Genomic DNA, 25,487 nt, shown 5'->3' on the forward strand with positions numbered 1-25,487 from the left:
AGACCTCTTCTCTAACATGGCAATTACAACTTCAGAAGACAACGCGGCGTATGCGCAATATGCTTCCCATAAGTTCTTCATCATATAAAAGGGAAAGGAAACCCTAGATAAGGGTCACCCTAAGATATCCCTAATATTGACCATTTCAGGGAATGCTCTGCATACCAATGAGTAGGGTCATTTTAATCTGACCCAAGTAAAGATCAATTTAAACTTTATTTCTCATTATCCTTCTGGGTTTTGCGGATGTGTTTGGCAAATAAATAAATTACAAGTGACACATGCACAATTATTTACAATTAATTACGCCTTCGACTCAGGAACACCCTTCGTCCCTTTGAGATGCAAAGGGTCAATGTACTCCTCCCCTTTTGATTATCATCCCACTCACGTATGCAGTTGTGGGGGCGTGGCACAGGACACCTTCCGCCCACAAAACACAAACTCAATCGATTAACATTTAATTGCATCTGCGGCTGCCCGATTTTAGGGCCTCAAATTCCGTAATCGAAATTGTTGTTGGGGTCTCCGCTCCAGAAATCGTCGCATTATGCCCGATACCAAAGTATGTATGTTTATACTTGCTGTGAGTTGCAGCTCATCGGGTGCAGGCTACTCATCAATAAACGATGAAATTAGGAGCTGCAAAATGGGATGTGGTACTTCCACTCCTCCCAAGAATTTCCATCAATTAGGAAGGCACTCAAGTGGCCTCCAAAGCCAAGGGGCAATTTAACCCGGATGTTGAGAGCAAGTAATCTTACTCTGAAAAAATCACAAACCCAAAAAAGGGAAAAGTTTAAAGGGAGCGGTTTTCTTTTCTGAAATTCAGTGACAACAAGCAACAAATACTTCACACGGTTTTCCTGGTCCTAAAGCTTCCAAGGGAAAAAGTGTGAAGAATTCCAAAAATGTGGCGCCAAAAATAACATTTGAATGCCAGAAAGGTCTTTATTTCCAGCCGCGTCGCAGACTAACAAGAATGGTGAGAATGAAAAAAGGTTGAGGGAAAGGGCAGTGAAATGGAAATGTAGACGACTCTATTTGGAGGAATTTCTGGGAGGGGAATGTTTCTTCATTTGCGACCGAGTGAATAAGTGACACTTTTTTCGCAGTTGTTTCCACGCGCAGACAGAAAACAAACAAACTGAACCAAAGTTCTGAATGATTTTTCTAAATTGCCTTGTTTGCTCTGCACTTTTCCCCCGTTTTTTCTATTTTGATACTGATCCGATTGAATATCGTTGAACGGCGTTACAGAACATTAATATTTGATTTTGTTGTTTGTTTTTAATTTACTCGAAAGCAAATTTGTTCAGCCATGCCCATCTCACATGAGAAGCCAGACGAAAGTCATCCAGTTCCCCTTAAACCACCCACTAAATCCCCTTTAACTCCTGTCTGATGCACTCCACTGATGGAAATCGATATTCCTGCCAATGACACTGCACTCAAGTTAAATCAGAAGAAGAAGTCGGAATACATCTCCTTGATTTGTCTTTCTAAGGAAGCTCCTTCTAATGAGTTTCCTTGGAAATGATTCTGGTTCCATTTAGAAATCCTTTAGTGCTTATTTATAAATATCTGATATTATTTATGCCTTTAGCTAAGCAGCTTTCCACACGCCCATGCAAATGCGAAAACATCCTTTTTAGTCGGGAACCTTCCTCCTCGTAGATTTATGTACTCCAGATGCAGGACCAAGTCAGAGGTCAAAGGAAGGGAAACTTGCAGGACGAAAGCGAGTCCGAATCAGAAAGGATTTGACCCATTTATCCGGCGTCCATCTGGCCAGTCGCAGATTCGTTTGTTTGCCCAGCAAAATGTGTCTCAAAATACTTGAATTCCATTTATATTTTTCATCATCATCTGAATCAGCCCGGAGCTTAAGAGGTAACATGGGTGGAGGCAAAGGGGGATCCTCCTTGGCTGTGCCAGCTGTTAATATTTTGACAATGATGCATAAGTCCTGGACGGCGGACACAGGACACTCGGCTCCTAATGCCAGACAGACAGTTGGCAAGATGAATGTCGACAGTCGGATGAAATCCGGATCCGAATTTCATATTCAGGCCAGGATTCTGGGCCAGGATACTCTGCCCATTCCTCGTGCTTTGCCAGTTATTGTTTTATTGTTGCCATTCTGCTGAGCTGCCGTTTAACTGGCACCTTCATTAGTTATTCAAAAATTGTCGAGGTCGGAAGAGAGATGTCCAGAGATGGAGTGGGATTCTGGGGTGGATCCCAACTGGAGTCGTGACGGAGCGGATTGGGTTGTCCTGGGCCAGTACCAAGTGCACATGTGGATCTTTGTGGGAAACTGAATGACAAGGGGCAGAAATGACGACCTGACCTTTAAGGGATTTGCTGTTTTCAGTTTGCAGCATTTGCTGGTCATTCCAAGGACCCCTTTAAGAGCTTAAGGGGATCCATGCAACTCGATTGTGTTTCCCCTAATAACATAAGCTCTGCTAGGTCTTAGCTAGCTATGGTATTACAGAAGGGGTTCTATTGTTTGTAATACCTCTAACGAGTGAAATTTTCCATTATTTCTCAACCAGAATATTTAGCTCCCAATCAATTGAATAGCCAAGACAATGGCGTGATTATTGGGCAGCCTTCTGGCATTTCGCTCATTGTACTAAGTACAATCCCCACTTCCGATTAAATTTAAATTTAACTGACGAGGGTCGTACTTTTACCTTCATCCGGTTTTCGTTATCCAACAAATGAGCGAATAATTGTGCGATACAAGTGAATTACAGCGTTTTAAGCGCTCCAATTGCCAATGGCAGTGACAGCAATTGTTGTCCCGGAGCGTGTTAATGAGTTGTTAAGTTCCCCGAAAGGGTCTGCCCACCCATTTAACCCCTTCTGCACCGTCGACCCACCTTAACCCTCGACATTGTCTGGTGCTCAGCCAGCAGCGATAAATGTCAATTGCAGGACCTCATTCTGAATCTGAATCTGAATCTGCATCGACCGGGGAGATGAGATGATGTAGCGGGGCCTATTCAAGGTTCAAGACCCTCTGCGGCTCATTACATGGCCGAAATGCACTGCCGCCCAGGAGGAGGATGGTTCAGGAGGACTCAGCTGGCGAACTGCGGACAAAGCACTCGCCAATGCAAACATTTAGGGGGAATCGGGGAAATCAAGGGGATATCGGGATATGTAGAACAGAGGAGCTTGGAGCACATACAGACTGACTGGTCAGGATGGTCAAGTGGGGGTCATAAATCGAGAGCGGCTAATGCCGGAGTGTGTACTTCATCCTGCCTGCTGATGGCATTCATTGGCACCAGATCTGTCCCGAGGGAGACTCGAATTCAAATCGCAAATCGCAGAAAGTGGAATGACTTTAAAGCGCTTTATAAGTGGAAGGGGTCAATGGGAGGCCAAGTTCCCGAGTCAAACTTTGTCTGACTTTGGTCGGGATGAACGATTCGGTTTTTGGTTGGAGATTTCCCGTTTAACCAGAGCTAAATGAAAGAGTGGGAATGAATAGCGGGGATAAAGTTTACTGAAATGGACAGCTTTCGACCGAATCGAGAAGGAGGTTCTGTTTTGGCTTATATATGGGACTTCCAGGGGGTATTTTACGTGATGGAACTTTAACAATGAGTTCTCTATTACAATCTGATATGAAAATGGAAACCACTATAAATATTTTGGAGATTCCTTCAGAAACCTCAATGCAAATGCTGGCCAAAGGGAATTCCCAATTCAAACACCAAGAACTAGGTAAACTTCGGTTGGGCAAATATCACGCTGCTTCTGCTCCTCCTCCTTCTACAAAACACAATGTCAAGACGTCAAACAAATTGATTTATTGCCTCGCCAAAAGCCACAGGTGTCCTTTCTTCCTTCGCCCTGGAATCCCCTTGAAAATCGCTGTCCTCGGTTGTCCTTTCCCTTGACAGACATTGCGGTCGCCATCTGCGGAGTCCTCGCAGCCTAATTTTCACTTTGTTGTCCTTCAATGGCCCCCATAAAGTCGCCGACCTTTGTGGTTTTGGATCCATTGAGGGGTCCTCTTCCCTCTTTAATCGATACCTATAAATCTTGTTCGGAGTAAGAATTCAATTTTTCACCACGTTCAAGAAGAAATGGGGGATCTCCTCCCCGATCCACCTGCTAATTCGAATTTAATGCCCTCTGCTCAACATGACAAACATGGCAAGTATCCTGTCTGCCAAGTGAATGGCGACAGGTGAGCAGGGAGTTCGGCTTGTTTGTGGTTCTTGGGAGTCCCTGCCCCGTTGACAGTTTAATTGAATCTAAATCCCCACTGTGCCCGACCGAAATGAGCAGAAAATACGTTTTTAATTTCATTGTTTGGTCTGAACCACAAGAACTAAACAAGGAGATTTATGATGGCAAAGAGGGGATGTGTGGGGAAAGTTTCCGCATTTTCCAACGATGAGCCTCATAAAAACTCACAACAAATGTGGAACGGGCAAATGCTGCTTTTCACATACATAAAATGCATAGTAGTATTATCATACTCCCCAAGAAACCCCATAAAAGCTTCATGTTATTCCATTTTAAGTTTTAAAATGTAGCTTTAAGAGTATGTCACCCCTTTGGCTAAAATAATTTATTATCTGCCTGCAGCTACAGCTAAACAATTTCAAAATTTCCGTTCTGCTCGTGACAGCACAAACTTCGATAACAACAACTAAAGTGACATTTACATGCAGCTCTATATCTCATATTTGTTGCGCAGTTTCGAGATAACTGCAAAAAATAAATAAAATATTGTTTTGTAAAATTGTTTCCACTAAACATGGCCTACCTTTGCGTTTTATTACAAATATATAAAATATATTGCCCTCAGATTTCAGTCCAACAAATTTATTGACATTAAAGTCGCATTTGTCTTGCGGCCTGTGTGAAATATGTCAAAAGTTTGGCTGTGACTTAACTGTTTCTCCAAACGAAATAAATCTAAATTTGGGTCTGGAAAAAAGAAACGCATATGTGAAATCCGGGTGTTGAAGATTTATCGCTGACCCAGTACCATAAAGCAGCTGAAACAATCAACGGAAGCTTCGATACAAAAAACTGCTGTCTCATCTTCAAATTGGCTAAGAAAATTGCGAGTACTCGATATGATTTGGTTACATCCTTTTCAATTGTGTCATCAATCAATGATTTTCTATAAGAAATTTTAAGCATCATTTTGCGTACAATTTGATCCATCACAATTTTATCTATTTTCGCCTGGATTCTCATTATACATGGAAAATAATGAGCCTTCAGACAATGTCAAAACTATCGATTTCCTGACACACGAGCATAACACAGCCTTATCAGAAGCAACACTTAAAATAATTGGAGTATGTACAACATTAAAATTTGTATATTAGAAAACAAAAACAATATTATTTAATATCAAGTAATGCAATAAATAAATACTTTTTAAAAAGTTATAAATATGTTCTAAAATCTGATCAAAAGCAGAAATGGATTTCCATTAACAAAAATATTTGATTATATTAGAAATTTAATAAGATGGCGATCTATAGTGATACATTTATCATTATTTAAATTCCGCAATAAAGCCTATTCTGAATCCTAACTTTTTCCAGTGTTGCAAAACTGTCAACGTCAGTTGGAAGCTCTCGAGTCATCAGAACAGAACTGAACACGATGGTACATGGAACATCTCCCCAGTCAAGAGCCAAAAGGCCGACTGCACAATATACACTGATGGGCATCGAGAATGACACACACCACGGCAGACACGTTGCACATCATTCCGGGTAGCATCCTTATTCCACCCATCCTCCAAAGCTCCCTCCCCGAACCTAACCACACTATTTATGAAGCCGCCAAGAGCGAAACTTTCGAGCCATAAATATGAATCCGCCATGGGAAAAGTCAAGGAACTTGTCGGATAGTTTCGTTTCATACCCGTTGCCATCGGCAATTATTATGAATTTATTGATTGCCCAATAATGGTCTGATGGCCCGATGGGGTGTGGTTCCCGCTGACATGAGACCGGAGAGCCCTCCACTCGAAAACCCCGCTGCTCTAGGCCACCGAAAATGCTTTTAATCTGATTGCAGGCGCTGGTCACGAAGTTCGCCAGAGGAGGGGAAAAGATTACTATTGAATAAAAAATATTTATGCACTTGAATGGCGTTAGATAGATAGATGGTGGCCCGGAAAGTCGAGGCCCTGCAAGCAAGTGAAAAACTTTACGGATTATAAATCAAAACTTTCAATTTTCTTTAGCCTCTCGCTTCAGGGTTGTCGCTGGCTGCTTTGCTGACGGCAAACTTTTCTCCAGACACGGAAAAACTTCCTAGCAAAATGTACAAAAAAAGGGAAATGCTTAAAGAAACCGAAGGAAAGTCTAAACGAGTAAGTGAAGAACAATTGATTGATTGACTGACATGTTTTTGTCGAGGACAAGGAATGGCATTGAATATGCAAATATGTTGCAACAAATGTAATTACAGTTTGGGCAACAGTTGAATATTTAAGAAACAATTTTATGGACAGACCAATAGATAGAAATAATGTTGAATAACGCTTAATACCTTATAGATTGAAAGGGATACTAGTTCGTTATTAATGGGAAACAAAGTTTAAATGAGTATAATTTTATAAATATTTTATGCATGTGCATATGATCTGTGTAAATTCAAGAAAAGGAATTTGGAAATTGTAAATTACAAATAAGTTTCAAAAAATCACCACATTCTGTATGCTTTTTATAAATTATTCAAATATTACATATTATAATTTATGCTCATCCCGAAGAAACATTAAGTTCACTGAGAACCTAGCATACATTTTCGACCCAATTCTCGGGCAGTTTTGGTCCTTACAGTTTTCAACCTCAAGGCATTTCTGCTCATTTAAACGTATCTTAAGAATTTAACCACAGCCCTTGCACACAAGAATACATAAACAGAGAGACAATGAAAATGTTTCATAAAATTACTTGTGAGCCTTTGAAGGTCCTGTTTTTGTGTTGTGTGGTGGTGGTGCGGAATTTCGCCCAAGATATCCTGCCATGGCCTTGGCTCGCTGGCGTAAAATGTAATCAAGAAAACATTTAAATGAATGGCAAATTCAAAATTGCATGCATATTTCATATGTGCAGCCACAAAATGCTCATGTAATTGCGCACAAGTTTACCCCAAAGAGGATGTCAAGGAGTTTTCCCCCAAAGCGGAGAAGGTCTAGGGGCTGCATAAATTCTGCACTTGCCGCATCAAAACTTTGGATGATGCCAAAACGAGGAAAATCTGCTCTCGAATGCCCAGGCATGCCCCGAAAATTTGCACATTGATTACAAGCCGTAGGAAGTCATAATTAAACAACAACATCAAAGCAGGAAAACTTTCCATAAGCGAAATTAACACATAATTTGTTTACCAAACACGTCGGCCCTTTAGGAGGAAACTTGACCACACCCGAGGACCTTTGACTTGACTAATTGAAAATTCCAAGTGTCACCTGATAATGCGACAGGGCACAGCACCCAAGTTCCTGCATCTGCCTTCTGACTTCCATACATTAGTGTACAAGTTTGGATTCCGAAGGCCTCAGAAATAGCAGACAATCATCCGAATCAGTGATGTCAATTTGTACTTCTCTTAGATAGAACAAGAAGCTGGGAAAACAAGATATTAAGTCCATCCCTAAAATCAAACCTTCTTAAATTACCGCATATCTGAAGACTAGTTATATTTTTAAATGCACAAAACAAAGGTGTCTTGATCAAATTGATATTCACAACAATATTTCCTCGTATCATTTTTACCATTGATGGTGTTAAAGTGATATTGAATATTGCAACAGCAGCGAATTAACTAATATGAATTAAACATAACTAATATTAAGAAGTGATATTTAAGTTTAATTTTTTGGCCATTACTTCCTGACTCCAAAAATGCGACAACACTGCCAACACTGATCTCCTATCAACACAACCAACCACATGCAGAAGGACTTCTCCCAGTGAAAGTCGTTAAAAAGTAAAAATCAATTTATGAGTAAACGTTAAGTGAAAAAGTTTTGCCATTAAAAGGCAGAGTAGTGGCAAAAGAGGTGGGCAAAACTTGACAGACCTTGGGATCCAAAGGTGTTGAGGAGATAAATCAATTTGCTTGTTGCACAGTTGCCAGTCGGCAGACCAACAAAAAGGTTTAATTAACGAACAAATGTCAACTGAAGCGGCGGCAGCACTTAAGCCCAAGGAGAAGCAACTTTTGTCCGCAATTAGGGCTCGAATGAATGGCAGTGTGAATGAATTACTAACTGACTGAATGAATGAGTGTCTAACTGAATGGTGGAAAATGGGTGTGTGCAAGTGCCAGCTGAACAAGTGCTCGATTGTGTGTTAACAGATTTCTTGTGCTCAATTTAAGCCAAAATCTAAGTTTAATTCGTTGAGGACTTTGGTCAAGAAAAGGACCAATTAAACACAAAGGCTGTTATTTTTGGGTGGTCATTTTAAATTGCATATGCAAGCAAATCAGGTCAAACTGTCATGTTCAAGAAAAGGGATTTCGATAAAGTAAAACGAATGTAAAGGTCTTATCATGGATGAAATCTAATCTTTTGTGTTCTATATTCCATCAATAGGAATTAAATGACTAGCAATTGTTGCAATCTTACAAAGATTATCCAAGGAAATTACATAAATTTTGTAACAATTGAAAGCCCTTCATTGTCATTTTTGGGGAAAAGTTCAAATCTGAGAATATACCATCAGGAAAAGAGCAAATGGCATTTAGTTTACCCACTTAAGTGTCTGAAAATTTCAACGAAATTGAAACCAAAAGCCAACAACTAACAAACCGAAAGCGAATAAATTGTCACTTGCCAGTTGCTTAAATTGAAAGTGCAAATATTAACATTCAAAGCAAGCCAACACTTGTGGAATATATATATTTGGACAGGAGTGTTCGGAGCTCGTCGTTTTGGCCGGCTTACAACAATGTCCCAGTGTCGAGAGTATCCTTGAGTACTAACCGTCCCCGGCAGCCTGGCAGCCTGGCAGCTTGAATTCCCAGCGATGTTCGCACTCAATCTCTGCGTGCCTGCCGACTGCAGGCAGTCCTCTTCAGAAATCAAAAGTTGAATGCGAAAGCAGGGCAAACAATGAGTAAGTGTTACCATAGCCAGTGCTAAGGCCACACAGAACAAAACTGCACGGTTTTCAAATCATTTTAGACTGTATATTAAATATTACAAAAGGAATATATGTAAAATTTAGGTAATGCGGTTCGAAACCGTTTATAAAAGTGCCCAAAAGTATGCAGTAAACATTTTATATATATTGTTGCATACTTTAAAACACATTTTTAAATGAATTCGTGAATTCTTGAGTAAAAAGAGTAGGGCAAGTAGAGCAAGCATGGGAGCAAACATTTTTTGTTATTTTTCAATCAAACAAAAAATGAAATTAAATATAAATTCTACCTGTGAATATTTAATTGATATCGAGCTGATTTTTTTGTCTGCACAAGCACCGCAGGATATCAAATAATATTTGAACTGGCATCTCAACCCGAGCGCCGGATGAACATTTTGCATTCGTGTTGACACAGGCCTGGGATTTCGCAGAGTCGAGTGTTAATCAAATTAGTAGCAGGTCAATGCAAATGGCAAACAGCAGACGGCAAATAGCAAATGCATGTGAGCTATTTGAACAATGTCGCCTGGCAACGGTAAAACAAACTGGCCTAATCTCCAGGAGGGAAACTCATTAGTTCCCAGGCTCAAGTGCTTGAAACTTGGACCAGGAAGTATTTAGGGTTACCTCCATTACCCATTACCATTTCCCATTATAAATAATTAATGGTTGTTTAAACTTATAATGTGTTAACCTCTTAACGCAAACCCAAAGGCATTTATTTTTTGGTGGCTATTACATAAAATGGGCAAACTCATTAACCTAATATTAACATTCGGAAAGCATGCCTTCACAAATTGGAAATTCAGCAGAAATCCTAAAGAGCCAATTAGCCAAATGCATCCAAGGCTCAAATTTCACATTTCACATTCGAAACTAATTTAATTAACTCCATAATGAGTGTGACACAGAATGCCGCATCGAGGTCCATTTTCAATCAACCCACGTACGTCATAGCACATTTTGTGCAACTAAAGCATAACTGAGAGATATGTGAAGATTATCACATTTCGGGGGGATTACTATGTTGTGAGTAAAATTGGAAAATTGCACTTCCATTAGGCAAAATGCTTTTGCCGTTTTGGCCGTTGAGTAAATTTGCCCACCGAATGTATCCATATATTTGGGCAAAAAATTATGAAATTCAATGAATTATTTATTTAGCAGGTGGTGCTGACTGAATAAACCCGCATTTTCCAATTAAAACGAAACGGTCAAAACAAATACCCGCCGAGAGTGGCATAAATTTAAATTGAATAAATATATGTGTGTCAACTTTAAGCCGATTAATGACCAACGGAAAGCGAAACGCCATGGCTACCTATTAAAATCAATTAAAATGCCCATGCTAGCCAAATGAGTGCCGGTGGGAGTTAAAAATTTAAATGCCTTTATCCCAGTTGGGCAATAAATTTCGAAAAATCAAAATGACAATTTGCCCGAAATTGTTGTCTGTCATTAAAAAGTTCAATTATAATCATCTCGGGCAATCATTTGCCACAGCCTTCCACAAACAATGGCCATAAATTCCTCAAATTACAAACTTTAAATTGAGTCATAAAAGTGCACACAAAAATGCTCGTAATATTATTTAATTGATGGCTCACATCACGCTTTTACCTTCCATCGTTCGAATTAATCTCACCAAGTTAAATGTGATTAAAATTCAATCCTGGCAAATGTATATATATAATTAAACTTTATTTTTTATTTGCATATATATTAAGCAACATGTGTAAGCCAGATGCCGACTTTTGTTTACATCTGCATTCAGATTTTAATTGACTTGGCAAATAATAAAGCAAACCCATTCAGTTTTTGCATCCACGAGTCATTATAAATAATCCCAAAAAGGGATTGTTTCAGATTATGAAATAAACAGATATGATTAAATAAAACTTGAATTTGGATATAAGTTTAAATTGCATAAACCTATTGATACATTTTAAATGAAAGTATAAGATTGACATTTTATAACATCTATGATTTTTTGGTAGCATCTCAAAAAGGAACTTAAACAGCAACCACAAAAGTACTTCCTTTAATCAAGGCAAAACCTTTTTCCACACCCCATAAAACAGGAAAGAGGGAGATCTGAATAATCAAAATCATAAACATTTGACTAAATGGTCTGAGGGCATAGCAAATCGCGTCCAAGGGCATGAAGTAAAAACTAAAAACCATGAAGTGGTTGCCGAATAAAATATAAGGCATTAATATTCACACCCTTCTCACCCTGCGAAGGTTCACGACGGGGTCATGACCTGGCAATCGCCACCTTCAACTGGATGCCAATCCCAGCTGACTGGGCCTGACCTTTTTGGCAAAGTGAGCGGCAATAAAAGTTTAAATAGAAGTGCCAACAAACCACAACAGCACTCATCACGCTCCAACGCCATCGTCGGCACCCTCGGAAAATGGGGCAGGTGGAAGTGGGCCGGAAAAGCGGAAAATCCCCCGAAATATACAAAAAAAAAAGGAAACAGGAAACCTCAAAGCAGACAAGCTAACAGGGATTAGTGGAAAATTTGCTCGAGCAGTAATATCCAAAATACATTATTAGTTGGCTTTCGTTTGGCAAACAACCAAATTGATAAACCAAAAGCCAGAGTGATTGAGTACTTTACAAGTGCATTTTCACCTGAATGAAAAACCATTAATTATTTTAATTTAGCAATGTGCAAAAATATGCAAATTATTTTCTAATCTGACACTCGCTAATTTGCTTATGAATGCAATGGCACGAAAGTGTTAAACATTACATTTTCAATAATCTGATTATAAATGGAAATTGTTTTATGCAAAGTGCAATAATGAAATGGGCAGAGGCTTTAATTCTCGATAAGCCTGCGATTCGCAGGGGATTTTCATGCAGAAATATTAAATAATAAAAGTTTTAATTTTGTACACATAAAGTATCTAATATTTGTAGTTTACCATTTAAGCAAAGCCTTGTTAATCAGCCTCTTTTTTCAATACTGGCGACATTAGCTCGCCAAAACTCAGAAAAACTTGTTAGAAAAAATATAATCCCACTCGCCTTTGTGGCGCTTTTTGTGCAATTTTCCAGCATTGTGCGGGGTTAAAGAGTAGAAGTAATAATACTCAAATAAAACATTTACAGGCACAGACGACGAAAAACTGCAAATGACATGCCAAAAGGGGAAAAATTCGAGCAGGGGAAAAGCGAAAAACTGCGGTTGGACCACAAAAACAGAGCAGACTGGCTGCCATCGTCTCTTGTCGTTTGTCGTTTGCTCGAGTCAAGTGGAGTTGAAGGAGCTGCAAGTGCACTTCATTTCGTAGCCCCCCTCGGCACTTCAAAATCCCCCTTTTGAAAACCCCTTTCAAGCCCCTTTCATAGACCCCTTTGAACCCCTCTTTGGGCAGCAGTTGCCTCATAAATTGAAACCGAAAAAATTCGCTTGTGCCAGGCACTTGGAAAGAAGACAGCCTACAGCAAATAGATAAAGACAGAATCTAAGAGGGGAAAGGTAAAAAGGGGGGTTAAGAGGTACACTTAGAAAAACGAACCCTTAATCAATCGCTAAAAAAATGTATTAACTTTAATGAAGAAAAGCAACATAGGCTACAGAATTTTTCTGAATTCGTATTCTAGTTTACTCAGCCCATACTTAACGTATTTTAGAATTTACTTAGCTTTAAATAATTTATCAGAACTCAATATTTTCGAGTAGCTAAGTATTTAAAACAGATGATACGACTCACTTCTCAAAAGATGAATGGAATCTCTCCCTTATCTATTATTTAATTTGTGGCTGATTATTATTATGCAAATTCAAAAATATAAGGAAAAATATTTTATTAATATTTGTTGGAAATAAAACTATAATATTAAGTAACCTCAAACTAAATAGCTACAAGATCTCAAAGATCTCGATATTTCAGTTTCTTAAATTTTTTTTTTAAATATAAAAAAAAAATATTTTTTCAAGTGCAGGGATATGCTGAAAATCGGGTTTCAGGTGGCAGCAACATTTAGTTCACTTTACCTATTTCCTTCCCCATTTTCCGGCGATCCGCTCCACTTCACTCCATCCGACAAAACAACAAAACCGCAAATGCGACAAAAGCAGAATGCAATTCGCACTTGAAACTCTGTGGCACTCACAGGAATAACAAAAACAACAGCAACAATGCCAGGATGCAAAGGAAAGATCCTTGCTGGAGCGACTACTTTTGTGGCAAAAACAAAAAAAACACAACTTTCGCAGGCAAAACTCCGCGTTTGCCTCTACACTTTTCTTTTTCTCAGCCGCAAACTGCTGCCACCGTTTCTTTATTATTTTTTTTTGGCCCCAATTTGCTGCAGAAAATGAAAATTTAAATTTTTAACCAACCCCGAGCAGGCTGGCCAGAAAGTTTTGCTGTCACAGTTTTTGCTGCCGCCGCTGCAGCTGGGAAATTTCACACATTTCCCACAGCGCATTTTCGCAACCTGTTTTTTTGTTTTTGTCACCGAACGGAGGAGAACGTCAAGCTGTTCGGCAGAGTGATGAATGAATGAATGGAAACCCCTCGCAGTCGCTTTAATTTAACGTAATGAAAAGGGAAACCGGGAAACTGGGAAACCGAATGAAGTGTGATTGAAGCTCGAAGGCGGTACCAGCTCCTTGTGGAGCATGTTGAGCATGTGGAGCTTCCTGGGGCAGGAGAGTTTAGTTGGGCTTTGTTTCGCTTTGCTTACGAGCTAACAACAATCATCAGCACACTGTGCCCCCGGGCCAGGGAATGCACATCCGACACCGTGTATCCTGGCCACTTTCCCCGGCTTTCCCGTTCTGTCAGCATGCAACAAATGCCTCGAGTGCATAACTGCCTGCCGGGCTGCACACGGTGAGAAAATATTAAATTATATATAAAAGGACAGCACACTCGTACTTTGAATAATCAAATAGTTCAACAAAAAAGTGAGTTGTATATTACAAAGATATCTAATAGTTACATTTTGATATTTACCTTTTAAAATATTTTCTTAGGTAGGTAGAGGATGCCACACCATTCACTGTCTTTAAAATGAAATATTGAAATATCACTTTAGGTGTCTAAAAGTATGCAGCAATATTTTTGAGGCTCGGGAAAACGTAAAAGGGCGAATGTCCTTTATTTATTGCATATTTTTAGGCACCCACATTAAATTATAAGGAGCTTTCAAAACTATCGTGATTTGTGTGGCACCTCCCATTATTATATAATATTAACTAAATTAGATTGGTTATCATAACATTGGAATCTTAAATCAGAAAGATTAAACCTATTTTATTTTAAAAGTTAACATTTTTAATTTAAAAATTTGTTTTTTATGAAATATGTTCTGTTTCACCAACTATTTTTCGCTGTGCGGGCTCTAAGCTCTGACTTTTACCCCGACTCCGGCATAAATCATGGCTGGCATTTGCATGTTCCACAACCTCCTCCTGCATTCAGCTAATCTTCCTCCTGGCCGAGTGGGAAGTGCATCCTTTGTATGCCTTTTGTTTGCTTTTCATGTACTTGCTCAATTAAAAAATTGCCCTAGTAGGGGCAATTCGGGTTCGCCTTGTCGGGCAATTAATATGTTTGGCCTCCGTTGGAGAAGGCATTTTTAATTGCATTTTCACACGAAATGACGCAATTTTCTTTTGTCTGGGACTTTCACACCTATTAATATGTAAATTTTTCCTTTCGCCTGCAGTAAAAGGAGAACGTGGCTTATATCTCCCTAGATAATATTAATTGCGTCTGCATTTGTGGGACTTTCTAAACTGACCCCTATTTAAAGTTCAATCTGCGTGTCGGCGAGTACGGAAAAATGAAAAGAAAATTCTGTCGAGGTAAACTCTAAGGCCTTTTGCTTTCGTCCTCAGCTTAACAGCAACTGATTCTTTATTTGGCTGAATAGAATAGGGTTTGCTTCGTTTCTGACGTTCAAAAAGCCGAAGTTTAAATTTTCCCGTTGAATAGAAACGCAGGCGCTAACTTCCATTTCGAAATCCGAGAGAATCTCTCCAAGGAAAAGAGAAATTCAGAGAAATAAATAGAAGCTCGCAGTGAGATTTATGCCTTATAAGACTAAGAATGAGTCTCTAAAAATGCGCCATATTGATGGATAGTTTTATAATCTGTTATAAAATACTTATTAATTAATGACGTTTAGGGGTTAGAATGAATTTGATTTGACTTGATTTTATTTTTACCTCGTGGTAGCTTCATTCAAAATTTGTACATCACTTGAATATTTAAATTAAATATTTATTCACACTTTCGTTTTATTTTTTCCAACCCCTTTTATTTCTGCTAAAATATTTAGGGAATCCATAAATTCTTCACTTTTCTATAGACCTCACAGCTCTTACTCGATTCATTTTTATATTTTGATTAAACTTTTAGGTCATGCAGCTCAACTGCATTTCTTTATATTGTTCTACTCCTCTTTTTTTATCTCAATCTGCATTCCATTTCAACCATGTACATATTTTTTTAATAGAAAAATAAATCTCAACGTTTATTTACAGCCAGCACTGGGATGAAAATTCCGCAATCTGGTAAGGAAAAAAATATTTTTAATTTTGCTGATTGTAGTTGCCTATAACAACAACTACACCTACAAAGGTAAACGAGAAAATTCTTATCAACAAGCGTTGCAAAAATGTATGCAATTAAAAACTCAGAGCATACAAGAACCAAAAAGAAATGAAAAAAGAATAAACTTTTAGAAGACTTTTGGGAAGACCAGCAAAAAAATGTAAATTCAGCAAAACAAACGTAAGAGAAATTAAAAGAAGACCAAAGCAGGTTCTAGGAATCATTGGATTTTAATTAACAGCAAAAAAAAGGATAAAGGCAAAAACCGTAAACAAAGCCAAAGGACCTTTGGCATTTGTAAAAACAAGGATACACATATTATGTTCACTTTGTAATTTCGGTTTTTGTTTGTTTTTTAGCTTGCTCAGTGACTTTGGTTGGTAGTTTGGTTTGCCCTTAGTTGGTAGTCAATGATCACAGAATGATTGCATTTTTGTGGAATTTCTTTTACTTGGTTCCGAACTCAGTGGTAATTAAACAATTCATTTGTCAGGGTTTCTTCAGAAGTTTATGCAAAGAATTTGTAAGCGCTTTCTATTTTTCATTAAAACTTAAGCTGTAGTAAAGTAATAAAATATGACTGTGAAAACAATCTGTTGAGATGATATATTTTTTATTATTATTAGTTAAGGTAATATTTTATAATATAGGTTATTAAAAACAAAGCAAATTATATCCTCAAATGCAAAACTAGTTATTATAGAAGTTATAACTACCAGAAAATTCATATTCCAGTGATAAATAAAAGATGCTTTTTTTAAGTAACACAGTAAAAATGAAGGCAATTTAAATTTTGTTTTAAACAAGAAAGGAAGTTAGCTTCGGCAAGCCGAAGCTTATATACCCTTGCAGCTATAATTATTAAATTTAAAAACACAAAAAATGATATTCCCAATAGTATAAGATAATATGTCAAAAAACACCGAAGCTATAATTTGTTTCATATTATTTTCCTACCAATTTTCCGATCGTTCCTATGGCAGCTATATGATATAGTCGTCCGATTTTGATAAAATTAAATTCGAAACTCAGACCTAATTAAAAAATGTTATTTCCAAGCGTAGGAGGTTATATGTTAAAAAACACCGAAGCTATAATTTGTTTCATATTATTTTCCTACCAATTTTGCGATCGTTCCTATGGCAGCTATATGACATAGTCGTCCGATTTTGATAAAATTTAATTCGAAATTCAGAACTAATTAAAAAATGTTATTTCCAAGCGTTGGAGGTTATATGTTGAAAAACACCGAAGCTATAATTTTTTTTCATATTATTTTTCCACAAATTTTCCGATCGTTCCTATGGCAGCTATATGATATAGTCGTCCGATTTCGATAAAATTTAATTCAAAATTCAAAATTATTTAAAAATTGTTATTTCCAAGCTTAGGAGTTTATATGCTAAAAAACACCAAAGATATAATTTTTTTTCATTTTTTTGTCCGATTATTCCTATGGGAGCTATAAGATATAGTTGTCCGATCCGGCTGGTTCCGACTTATATACTACCTGCAAAAGATATAAGACTTTTGGGAAAGTTTCAGCCCGATAGCTTTAAAACTGAGAGACTAGTTTGCGTAGAAACGGACGGACAGACGGACAGACGGACAGACGGACAGACGGACATGGCTAGATCGACTCGTCTAGTCATGCTGATCAAGAATATATATACTTTATGGGGTCGGAAACGTCTCCTTCACTGCGTTGCAAACTTCTGACTGAAATCAATATACCCTCTGCAAGGGTATAAAAAAAGCCATCTAAATTCCTTTTTTTACAGAGGCTTACTTGAAATCTCTGGACGCTGGAAAAACACACGAGTGCCGCCAGACTCGGCGATGAATCAAGGCCCCCAGAATGCATTGCGGCACATATGCACAGTACAATCCCCCATCAGCCTGTCGAGAATCCTTTCCAGTCGCTGGCGACACACGCACCGGGTCAATTTCATGCAACACAAACAAGGAGAGCAGCGCTGGAAAGGGGAAGGCCCGTTCTTTCTTGCATGGCGGACACGTTTTCCCTCGATTTTTCCACCGCTTTTCCCCACCATTTCCTTTGAGGGGCAGCCAGGCGGGCAGAAAGGCGACCAGGTGCTCAGCTGTAACTAAACGTCCGTTTCAACTTTGCCACCTGATGGTCCCTGCTCCTTATTTCCTGGATTTTGGACTTTGGAAGGGGATGCGGCAAGCGGCAAGTGGCACATGTCAGTTGCTGGTCACGTCGGATGCTGGGGCATAATTGATAGTTCAATCTGTTGCAGATCAAACGCTTGACAGCAGCCAACAGATCAAGCTGAAAAATTGTCCAAGACCATGTTTGGCCAAAAAGGAGGGAGCATTTGATTATGGGTATCTGTACGTCGGGAATACTTTTGGCTACTTTTATTTAAATGAAATGGGGTTGAGAAATATTTTTGTTTGATTTTTAGATTACTTTTTAAGATACAATTATATTTTTTACAAAATAAACTCTTCCTAGAACTCTTTTAAGTCCTTCACTTTTTCTGCATGCAACTTTATATTTATTTTAATGGTTTTGTCTTTCAGGCTGCACTTTATATTTTCCAAGTTTTTGAGCGTTTTTTTAGACGCCTGGGGAGGGTGCGAAAAAGAAGCATAAAAATATCTTTCAGCCAAATAGATTTTTATGCTTTTAAGCAATTTTCCGCACAAATTGAAAGTCCCCGAGCAACAGCAATGTGCATTCTTTCAGATGAAAATGGAATATTTTTCAGGATTTTAAAAATCAAAATATATATATATCTTTGTTTATACTTTATATGCCTCCTTTTTGTTTGCTACTCATGTTTTGTCGCTTAATTTTAATGGCTTGCTGCGCGTTAAACTTCTAGCTTCATTTATGTTTATGTACGCATTTTTATTTGTGTAATTTACGCGTCGAGTGCTGATCATAAATTGCGACACGAACTTCGGTGTCGAAAAGGTCACGTTGCCCCATTAAAGTCCTAACAAAAGCAGGAACTCGAACAAGAGCAAAAAGTGTAATAACAACAGCAATAAGAATCACAAAGGGCTTACACAAAACACATGCGAACAGGATAAAATGATGTACCTTCCAAATGAAGGAATATAAAGTGACAATCATTTTCGGAAAGAGGCTTGTCTGGAAATACTCAGATACCATACGCGTACGCAAAGAAAACCCCAAAAAAACGTGCAGCAATATTTCTTTAAGATTAACCTTTGTAAACAAAACAATATATGACGACAGTCTTATCTTCTTCTTCAATTGGTTTATCAAAAGTATAGAATATTACGGAAATCAATTCATCAATGCCTCGACCTGCTCGTGTTGGTACTTAAACTAAATAATTCAGTAGATAAAGATAACAAAAATTCACATATTAACCACATGCGATGATTTATAATAATAGACCAACAAAAACGATTTCCTATGAATTTCAATGAATTTCTAATTAAATCTAATCTAATAAAGGCAGGGACATCATATCAGAAGAGACTTCTAGCTATAGACAAGACAGTTGCCCCAGTTATGAAGTCAGTGTAGAATTAACTGTGGAAGGGGAAAGACTTCTTAAAAATAATACAATTAAAAAATAAAAGAGAAAACTGTTATGCAAGGTAAACCAAAGATATTCATTTAAACAATATATTGTGTCAAAAAAGAGCTTCTTAGATGTTCTTAAAAATAATTTTAATAAATCTTAAATACTCCTTTAACAACAATAGAAAAGTGGTTTTAAAAAGTAAACGTTACGATAAATATAATGTAACTAACTAACTTTTCTTTTACATATATATGCATATCTCCAACTATCTTAAACAGTTAAAGTGGAGTTTAACCTTTTTTTATAAGAATTATCTTGAAATTGAGTAATTAATTCTAATCTTTGGAGTGCTTTTTTATTTCAGTAACGACTTCCAACGTCTTGCCAGGGTTTCTGGTAGCTATAGCCGTGCTCTGGAGCTGGCAGCTAAATGTTTTAGCCATTCCCAAGATCGAACCCCGTCATGAAACCTGTGGCAACGAGCAGCGATACGAAAACCAGGTGATGTGCGAGGGCAAGAGTTTTGGGGCCTTGGTTCCCTATCCGGATAATTGCAGCCTCTTCCTGGTGTGCGATTGTCTATATCCAACGGTGAAGTTGTGCCCAGCAAATCTCTGGTGGGATAACAAGACTCAGCAATGTAATTATCCCCAAGCAGTGGAGTGTATTTACTATACGATAGAGACCCCAGTGCCCACTGATGGAACTACCAAAATAACCCCACAACCAACATCCAGTACTGAAAAGATGACCACAGAAAGTACTACGTCTACTTCTTCAAGTTATTTTCCTACTTCCAGTTGGGACACACCACCTGCACCACCCGGAATTTCAGAAGATTTCTGTCATAACTACAAGGATGGCTCACTACATTCCTATCCCTACAATTGTCAGGCCTACATTAACTGTACTCATGGCTGGCCTGTGCTTAATTATTGTATTGAAGATAAGCTCTTTAATATAATCTTGGGCATTTGCGATACTCCCGATGAAGTGGATTGCGATGAGAGGCCTCTACCGACAACCACAACAGAAATACCACGCACTTCAACCACTGAGGAGGATGGGGTTTGCGGTCCAACTCCGGAGGGTGTAGCGGACGATTATTGTATGCCCAAAGGAAATGGTTTCTACGAGTATCCCTACAATTGCAGTGGGTACTTGGTCTGCAAGAATGGTTGCACGGACTTGGATTACTGCCAGCCAGACAAGCTTTTCAATACCTGGCTACACATTTGCGATACGCCCGATTCGGTGTGGTGTGATCCCTCGCCATATCCTACAACTCCACGAACTACCGACAAACCAACCACTCCTTCAATAACTGCAACGCCTACAACTCTTCCTTCCGAAGGATCAACCACAACTGAAAGATCTACTACAACCACAGAAATTATTTCGACCACTACACCTGCACTTCCCTCGGATGTGGATCCAAGTGACTGTAAGGGTCAACCTGATGGTGCTATTTTTGCCTACATAGGAAACTGTTCCGAGTACCTGATTTGTAAAGATAATGTAGTGGAGATGGGTCGTTGTCCTCCAACCACACTTTTTAATCCCGATTTGCTGTTGTGCGATGATCCCAAAGATGTTGTGTGCCTTGGAGATCGCACAACCACACCGATTCCTACAACTGAATCTACTACAACCACTCAAAAAACCACTACAATAACGACAACCACCACGGCAGCCACCACCTTAGGACCCGATCAACTTTGCGAGGGTCAGGAGATGGGAGCTTCTTTTCCTTACACAGAAGATTGCAGCAAGTATTACCTGTGCTTGGGTGACGGAAAATGGGCTCTGGCACCTTGCATATATGCAAGCTACTTCGATCCTACGACAGGTCAGTGTGGACCTAATGTATCACCCGATGCTTGTAAGGCCTCACAAGCCACCACCACCACAACAACAACTACAGAGGCCACAACAACCGAAAAAATGACCACCCCCAAGACCACAACTTTGGAACCCGCTACCACCCAAAAAACAACCACAACTGTATCTCCAACCAATGGAATTTGTGGTGGTCGAAATGAGAACGAGAATGTAGCTTATCCCAACAATTGCAACAAGTATATTGTGTGCGTTTCACCAATTCCCATAGCCTTCTTCTGTCCCGATGAAACATTCTTTAGTTCGAAATTACAAAAGTGCATCGATAGTTGGCAGGAGAGTGATTGTGTGGAAGATCAGAGCACTACGACGGTTGAACCAGGCTATACAAGACCACCTCCAGAACCTACCATGTGCACAAATAGCAGCCGGAATACCTTCCCATATCCGGATAACTGTCAATGGTTCATACGTTGTGTGGATGATTATATCTACATGACGGATGTTTGTAATTGTGGGGAGTTCTACGATCCAATTACTGAAAAATGTGGAGCGGATGTTCCATCAGATGCCTGTCGATGGGATTACACTTCAACCACATCTACTACCACTGAACCGACTACAACCACACCTGTTACGAGACCACCACCTCAGAAAGGTCCCTGTGACGATGTTGACGATGGTAATCTTGTCTCCTACCCTAACGATTGCTCAAAATACATAAAGTGCGATAGACCCATTGCAGAGGCGTTCGATTGCGATAAGGGTGATGAGTTTAGTGTGGAGCTAGGGAAGTGTGTGGATGCTTCGCAAGCTAACTGTTCGATTAAAACCACAGCTAAGCCATCGCAATCGACATCGACTCCAAATGAAGAGGAAACGTCTTCAAGCATATCAGAACCAACAAAGGAGTCTACTACTATATCTACAACGATAGCTTCCGCAGAAGCAACAACAGAATCAACAACGGTATCATCAACGGAATCAACAACAAAATCAACAACAGAATCAACAACGGAATCAACAACGGAATCATCAACGGAACCAACTACGGAACCAACAACAGAATCAACTACAAAATCAACTACAGAATCAACAACAGAATCAACAACAGAATCAACAACGGAATCATCAACGAAATCAACTACGGAATCAACAACAGAATCATCAACGGAATCAAAAACGGAATCAACAACGGAATCAACAACGGATTCATTTGAACCAACAAAGGAGTCTTCTACTATATCTACAACTGAACCTACAACGGTATCTTCCACAGAATCGACAACAAAATCAACAAAGGAATCATCAACGGAAACAACTATGGAATCAACAACAGAATCAACAACAAAATCAACAACGGAATCAAAAACAGATTCAACAACAGAATCATCGTCGACAGAGTCAACGACAGAATCATCCTCAGAAACTTCTTCAAAACCTTCAACGGCTTCCACAACGGCCGAGCCAGAATCTTCCACAACAGAATTGGGAACAACCACCTCAGAAGCTTCCACTACCACGAAACCTTCTGAGGGAATCTGTGAAGGAAAGACGGACAACTCTTTGGTACCATATCCTAAAAATTGCAGCAAGTTTATAAAGTGCCAATACCCGATACCCGTTGGCTACGACTGCCCAAATGGTTTGGAGTTCAGTCCCACAGAATTATATTGCATGGATCCCGAATCAGCCGGTTGTAGTGCGAAAATAACCACTCCAGGGGTGACAACTTTGACCACCGAATCTTCGACCACTAAGAAGCCTATAACTACCACTACACCATTAACAACAGTTTCAACAGCTACTACAGACTTAACAACAACACAGACATCGGAATCAACAACAGTTTCAACCACTAGCGATATTACTTCTACAGAATCAACAACAGTTTCAACAACTTCCGATACAACCACCACTGAATCAACAACAGTTTCAACAACTCCAAAGACAACTTCCTCAGAATCAACAACAGTTTCAACAACTCCCGATACAACGACCACAGAACCAACCACAGTTTCAACAACTCCGAGGACAACTACCACCGAATCAACAACAGTTTCGTCAACAGAATCGACAACAACAACTGTGCCACCCCCAACAACTCTGGATCCGTACACCCCCAACATTTGTTGTGGCCGAGCTCTAGGAACTGTGCTTGCCTATCCCAATGATTGCAGTCGATATGTCGTTTGTGATTATCCCATTCCATATGCTGTATTGTGCGAAGAGGGAACTGTCTTCGATGATAGGCTTCTTCAGTGCACAGCTATGCCAAATGAGAGGTGTCTATATATGGATTATTAAATAATATATATAAATAAAGTAGAACGAACAGCAATACTACTAATGTGGGGAAATACATTCATTTCTTTTCACCCCCTTAAAAATTAATTGTCCAAATACACAAATGCTCAGTACTTCATAATCGCTTAACATATTTTTTTCAATACGTCTCTTTTAGGGCTTCTTAAGTCCTTTTTCAAGTGCTAGGCATTTTACCAGTTTTCGTATCAATTACATGCAAACCCTTTTCCGTAATTTGTCGCAACAAAATGAAAGTGGAAACGATACGAAGCCGAACCAAACCAAATAAGGAAAAAAGATAATTTACCACTTAACACAGTCGATTCCCCCGACAGGTAACAAGACGATTGGATTGTAGAGCCTTCTGGCCAAAGGATTTCGAAGGAAGACCCTCAATGGGACAGGTCTTTTAGCAACAGGCTAAAAGCAATTTCCCCTTGACAAAGCCACGTATAATATCTGCTCGCTTACAAGTTTCAGCCATTTATCGTAGTTTGATACTGCCACTGCCTTTCTTGCCCCTAAGCTCAGACCCTCGGAAGCCCGCCTAATCAGATTTGGGGTTGGCCACATAAAAACACAATTGCCAGGGAATTATCCTTGGAGTGTGAGGTGGCAGTCAGGACATACATACATATACAACTGGGGGTAAATATAACAAGCACCAGGCTAAGTTGTTCAGCTTTGTTGGTGTCGGTTGTTGTTGGACAAATCGAGGAAAAGAAACCACGGCAAGTTATGTATGTGAGAAGCAATGACAGTAACGACACAAAATGAACACAATTCGAGCAAATTGTTTGGCAATAATGTTAACTTAATGCGTTCCATTGGTCGCTCCTCAAACGATAGACACGCGCGAAGGCGCTCCTTCAAGTGATTTGTAACGCTTTGATAGCTCCCCAGGATAAACAAGGATTTCAGTTCGTGTCCACAGGGATAATCGTGGAGAAGCCCACAAATTCGAGCAACAAGTCACTCGAATTTCATTTAATTGAAGATATGACTTTGCCCTACAGTCAGACCGATTAGATGATTTGAAATGCGATTTTCTTATTAAATGCTCATAAATTAAATGCCGATTGGCTGGGTGTCGTCGGAAGCTGAATCTCGATGCCAAGCAGGGTAATAAAAAAACAATTTCGCCTAGATTTGCCTAGCCAGACGTAGTTGAATCAGAGCCAAAAGAAAAGTGCTGCCAAAAATGTAGGCAACAGGCAAAACCCAACAAGTTGGAAGCGAAAATTGTTAGAAATATGCAGAGATAGTTACAGAAAATTTTTAAATTGGAAAAAATATTTTACAATTTCAAATTTGAAGATAATAATTTAAAGATTGTTTTGAGTAAAGTCACCTCAATTTTACTTTAATTAATCCCCTCAAGGCAATGTAACCTTTATTGGCAAGAGCCCAGAACAATTCAGAAGCTCATAAATGTACCATTTAGTGTATGCATAATCTGTGCCAAGAATCCAGCTGCAATTTAATAGTGAAAGTTTTGGGCATAAACAACACTTAAAACGAATTACAGGTAGGAATTCCCCAACTAATTGCCCAACGAAGGGAACTTAATGGACAAAAAGGGGAAAACTTCCACAGAACTCTCGAATTGCAACGATATCAAGAGACATAACTAACAATTATCAAAATCTCAAAGCGTTGCAGTTGAAGGAGAGACAAATCGCATCGAAAACATTTTCAAAGTACTCGACACATGCTGGTATATCAAATTGCCATTCCCGAACCACTGGCAGTCCCATCTGCCCTCGTTTGCATTTTCGGGGGCTAAAAAGGTTTAGTTTATGAAACTTTGCTGGCTCACATTAATGTGCAATTCCTTCCATTTATGTAAAATGCATTTTATGTTTCCCGCGAGAATTTCACTCCATGTTGCATGGCCCAGCAGTTAGACATTTGGCCAAAGTTCTGGCCTTTCGGAATTGTGTTGCATTAAATGGCAACTGGATGTAGAGAAAATTTCATTGCGAAAATTGGTAACTTTAAAATATTTACAGTTCGGGAGAAATTTCATAAAAAGCTTATGCAAAATGAATGGGTATGGAAA

The 25,487-nt window shown here is 39.0% G+C and overlaps 1 protein-coding gene across 1 annotated transcript; it reads left to right on the plus strand.

Moving 5' to 3' along the window:
• The first annotated feature begins 1,898 nt into the window (after positions 1 to 1,898).
• On the plus strand, positions 1,899 to 23,425 carry LOC119552549 (mucin-5AC). Its single transcript, XM_037862169.1, has 3 exons — positions 1,899 to 2,109; positions 19,644 to 22,011; positions 22,369 to 23,425. Exons 1-3 carry the CDS (start codon positions 1,899 to 1,901, stop codon positions 23,423 to 23,425), a joined length of 3,636 nt encoding a protein of 1,211 aa, XP_037718097.1.
• Positions 23,426 to 25,487: the final 2,062 nt, after the last annotated feature.

This window comes from Drosophila subpulchrella, chromosome 3L (genome assembly GCF_014743375.2).
Source record: "Drosophila subpulchrella strain 33 F10 #4 breed RU33 chromosome 3L, RU_Dsub_v1.1 Primary Assembly, whole genome shotgun sequence".
NCBI lineage: Eukaryota > Metazoa > Arthropoda > Insecta > Diptera > Drosophilidae > Drosophila > Drosophila subpulchrella.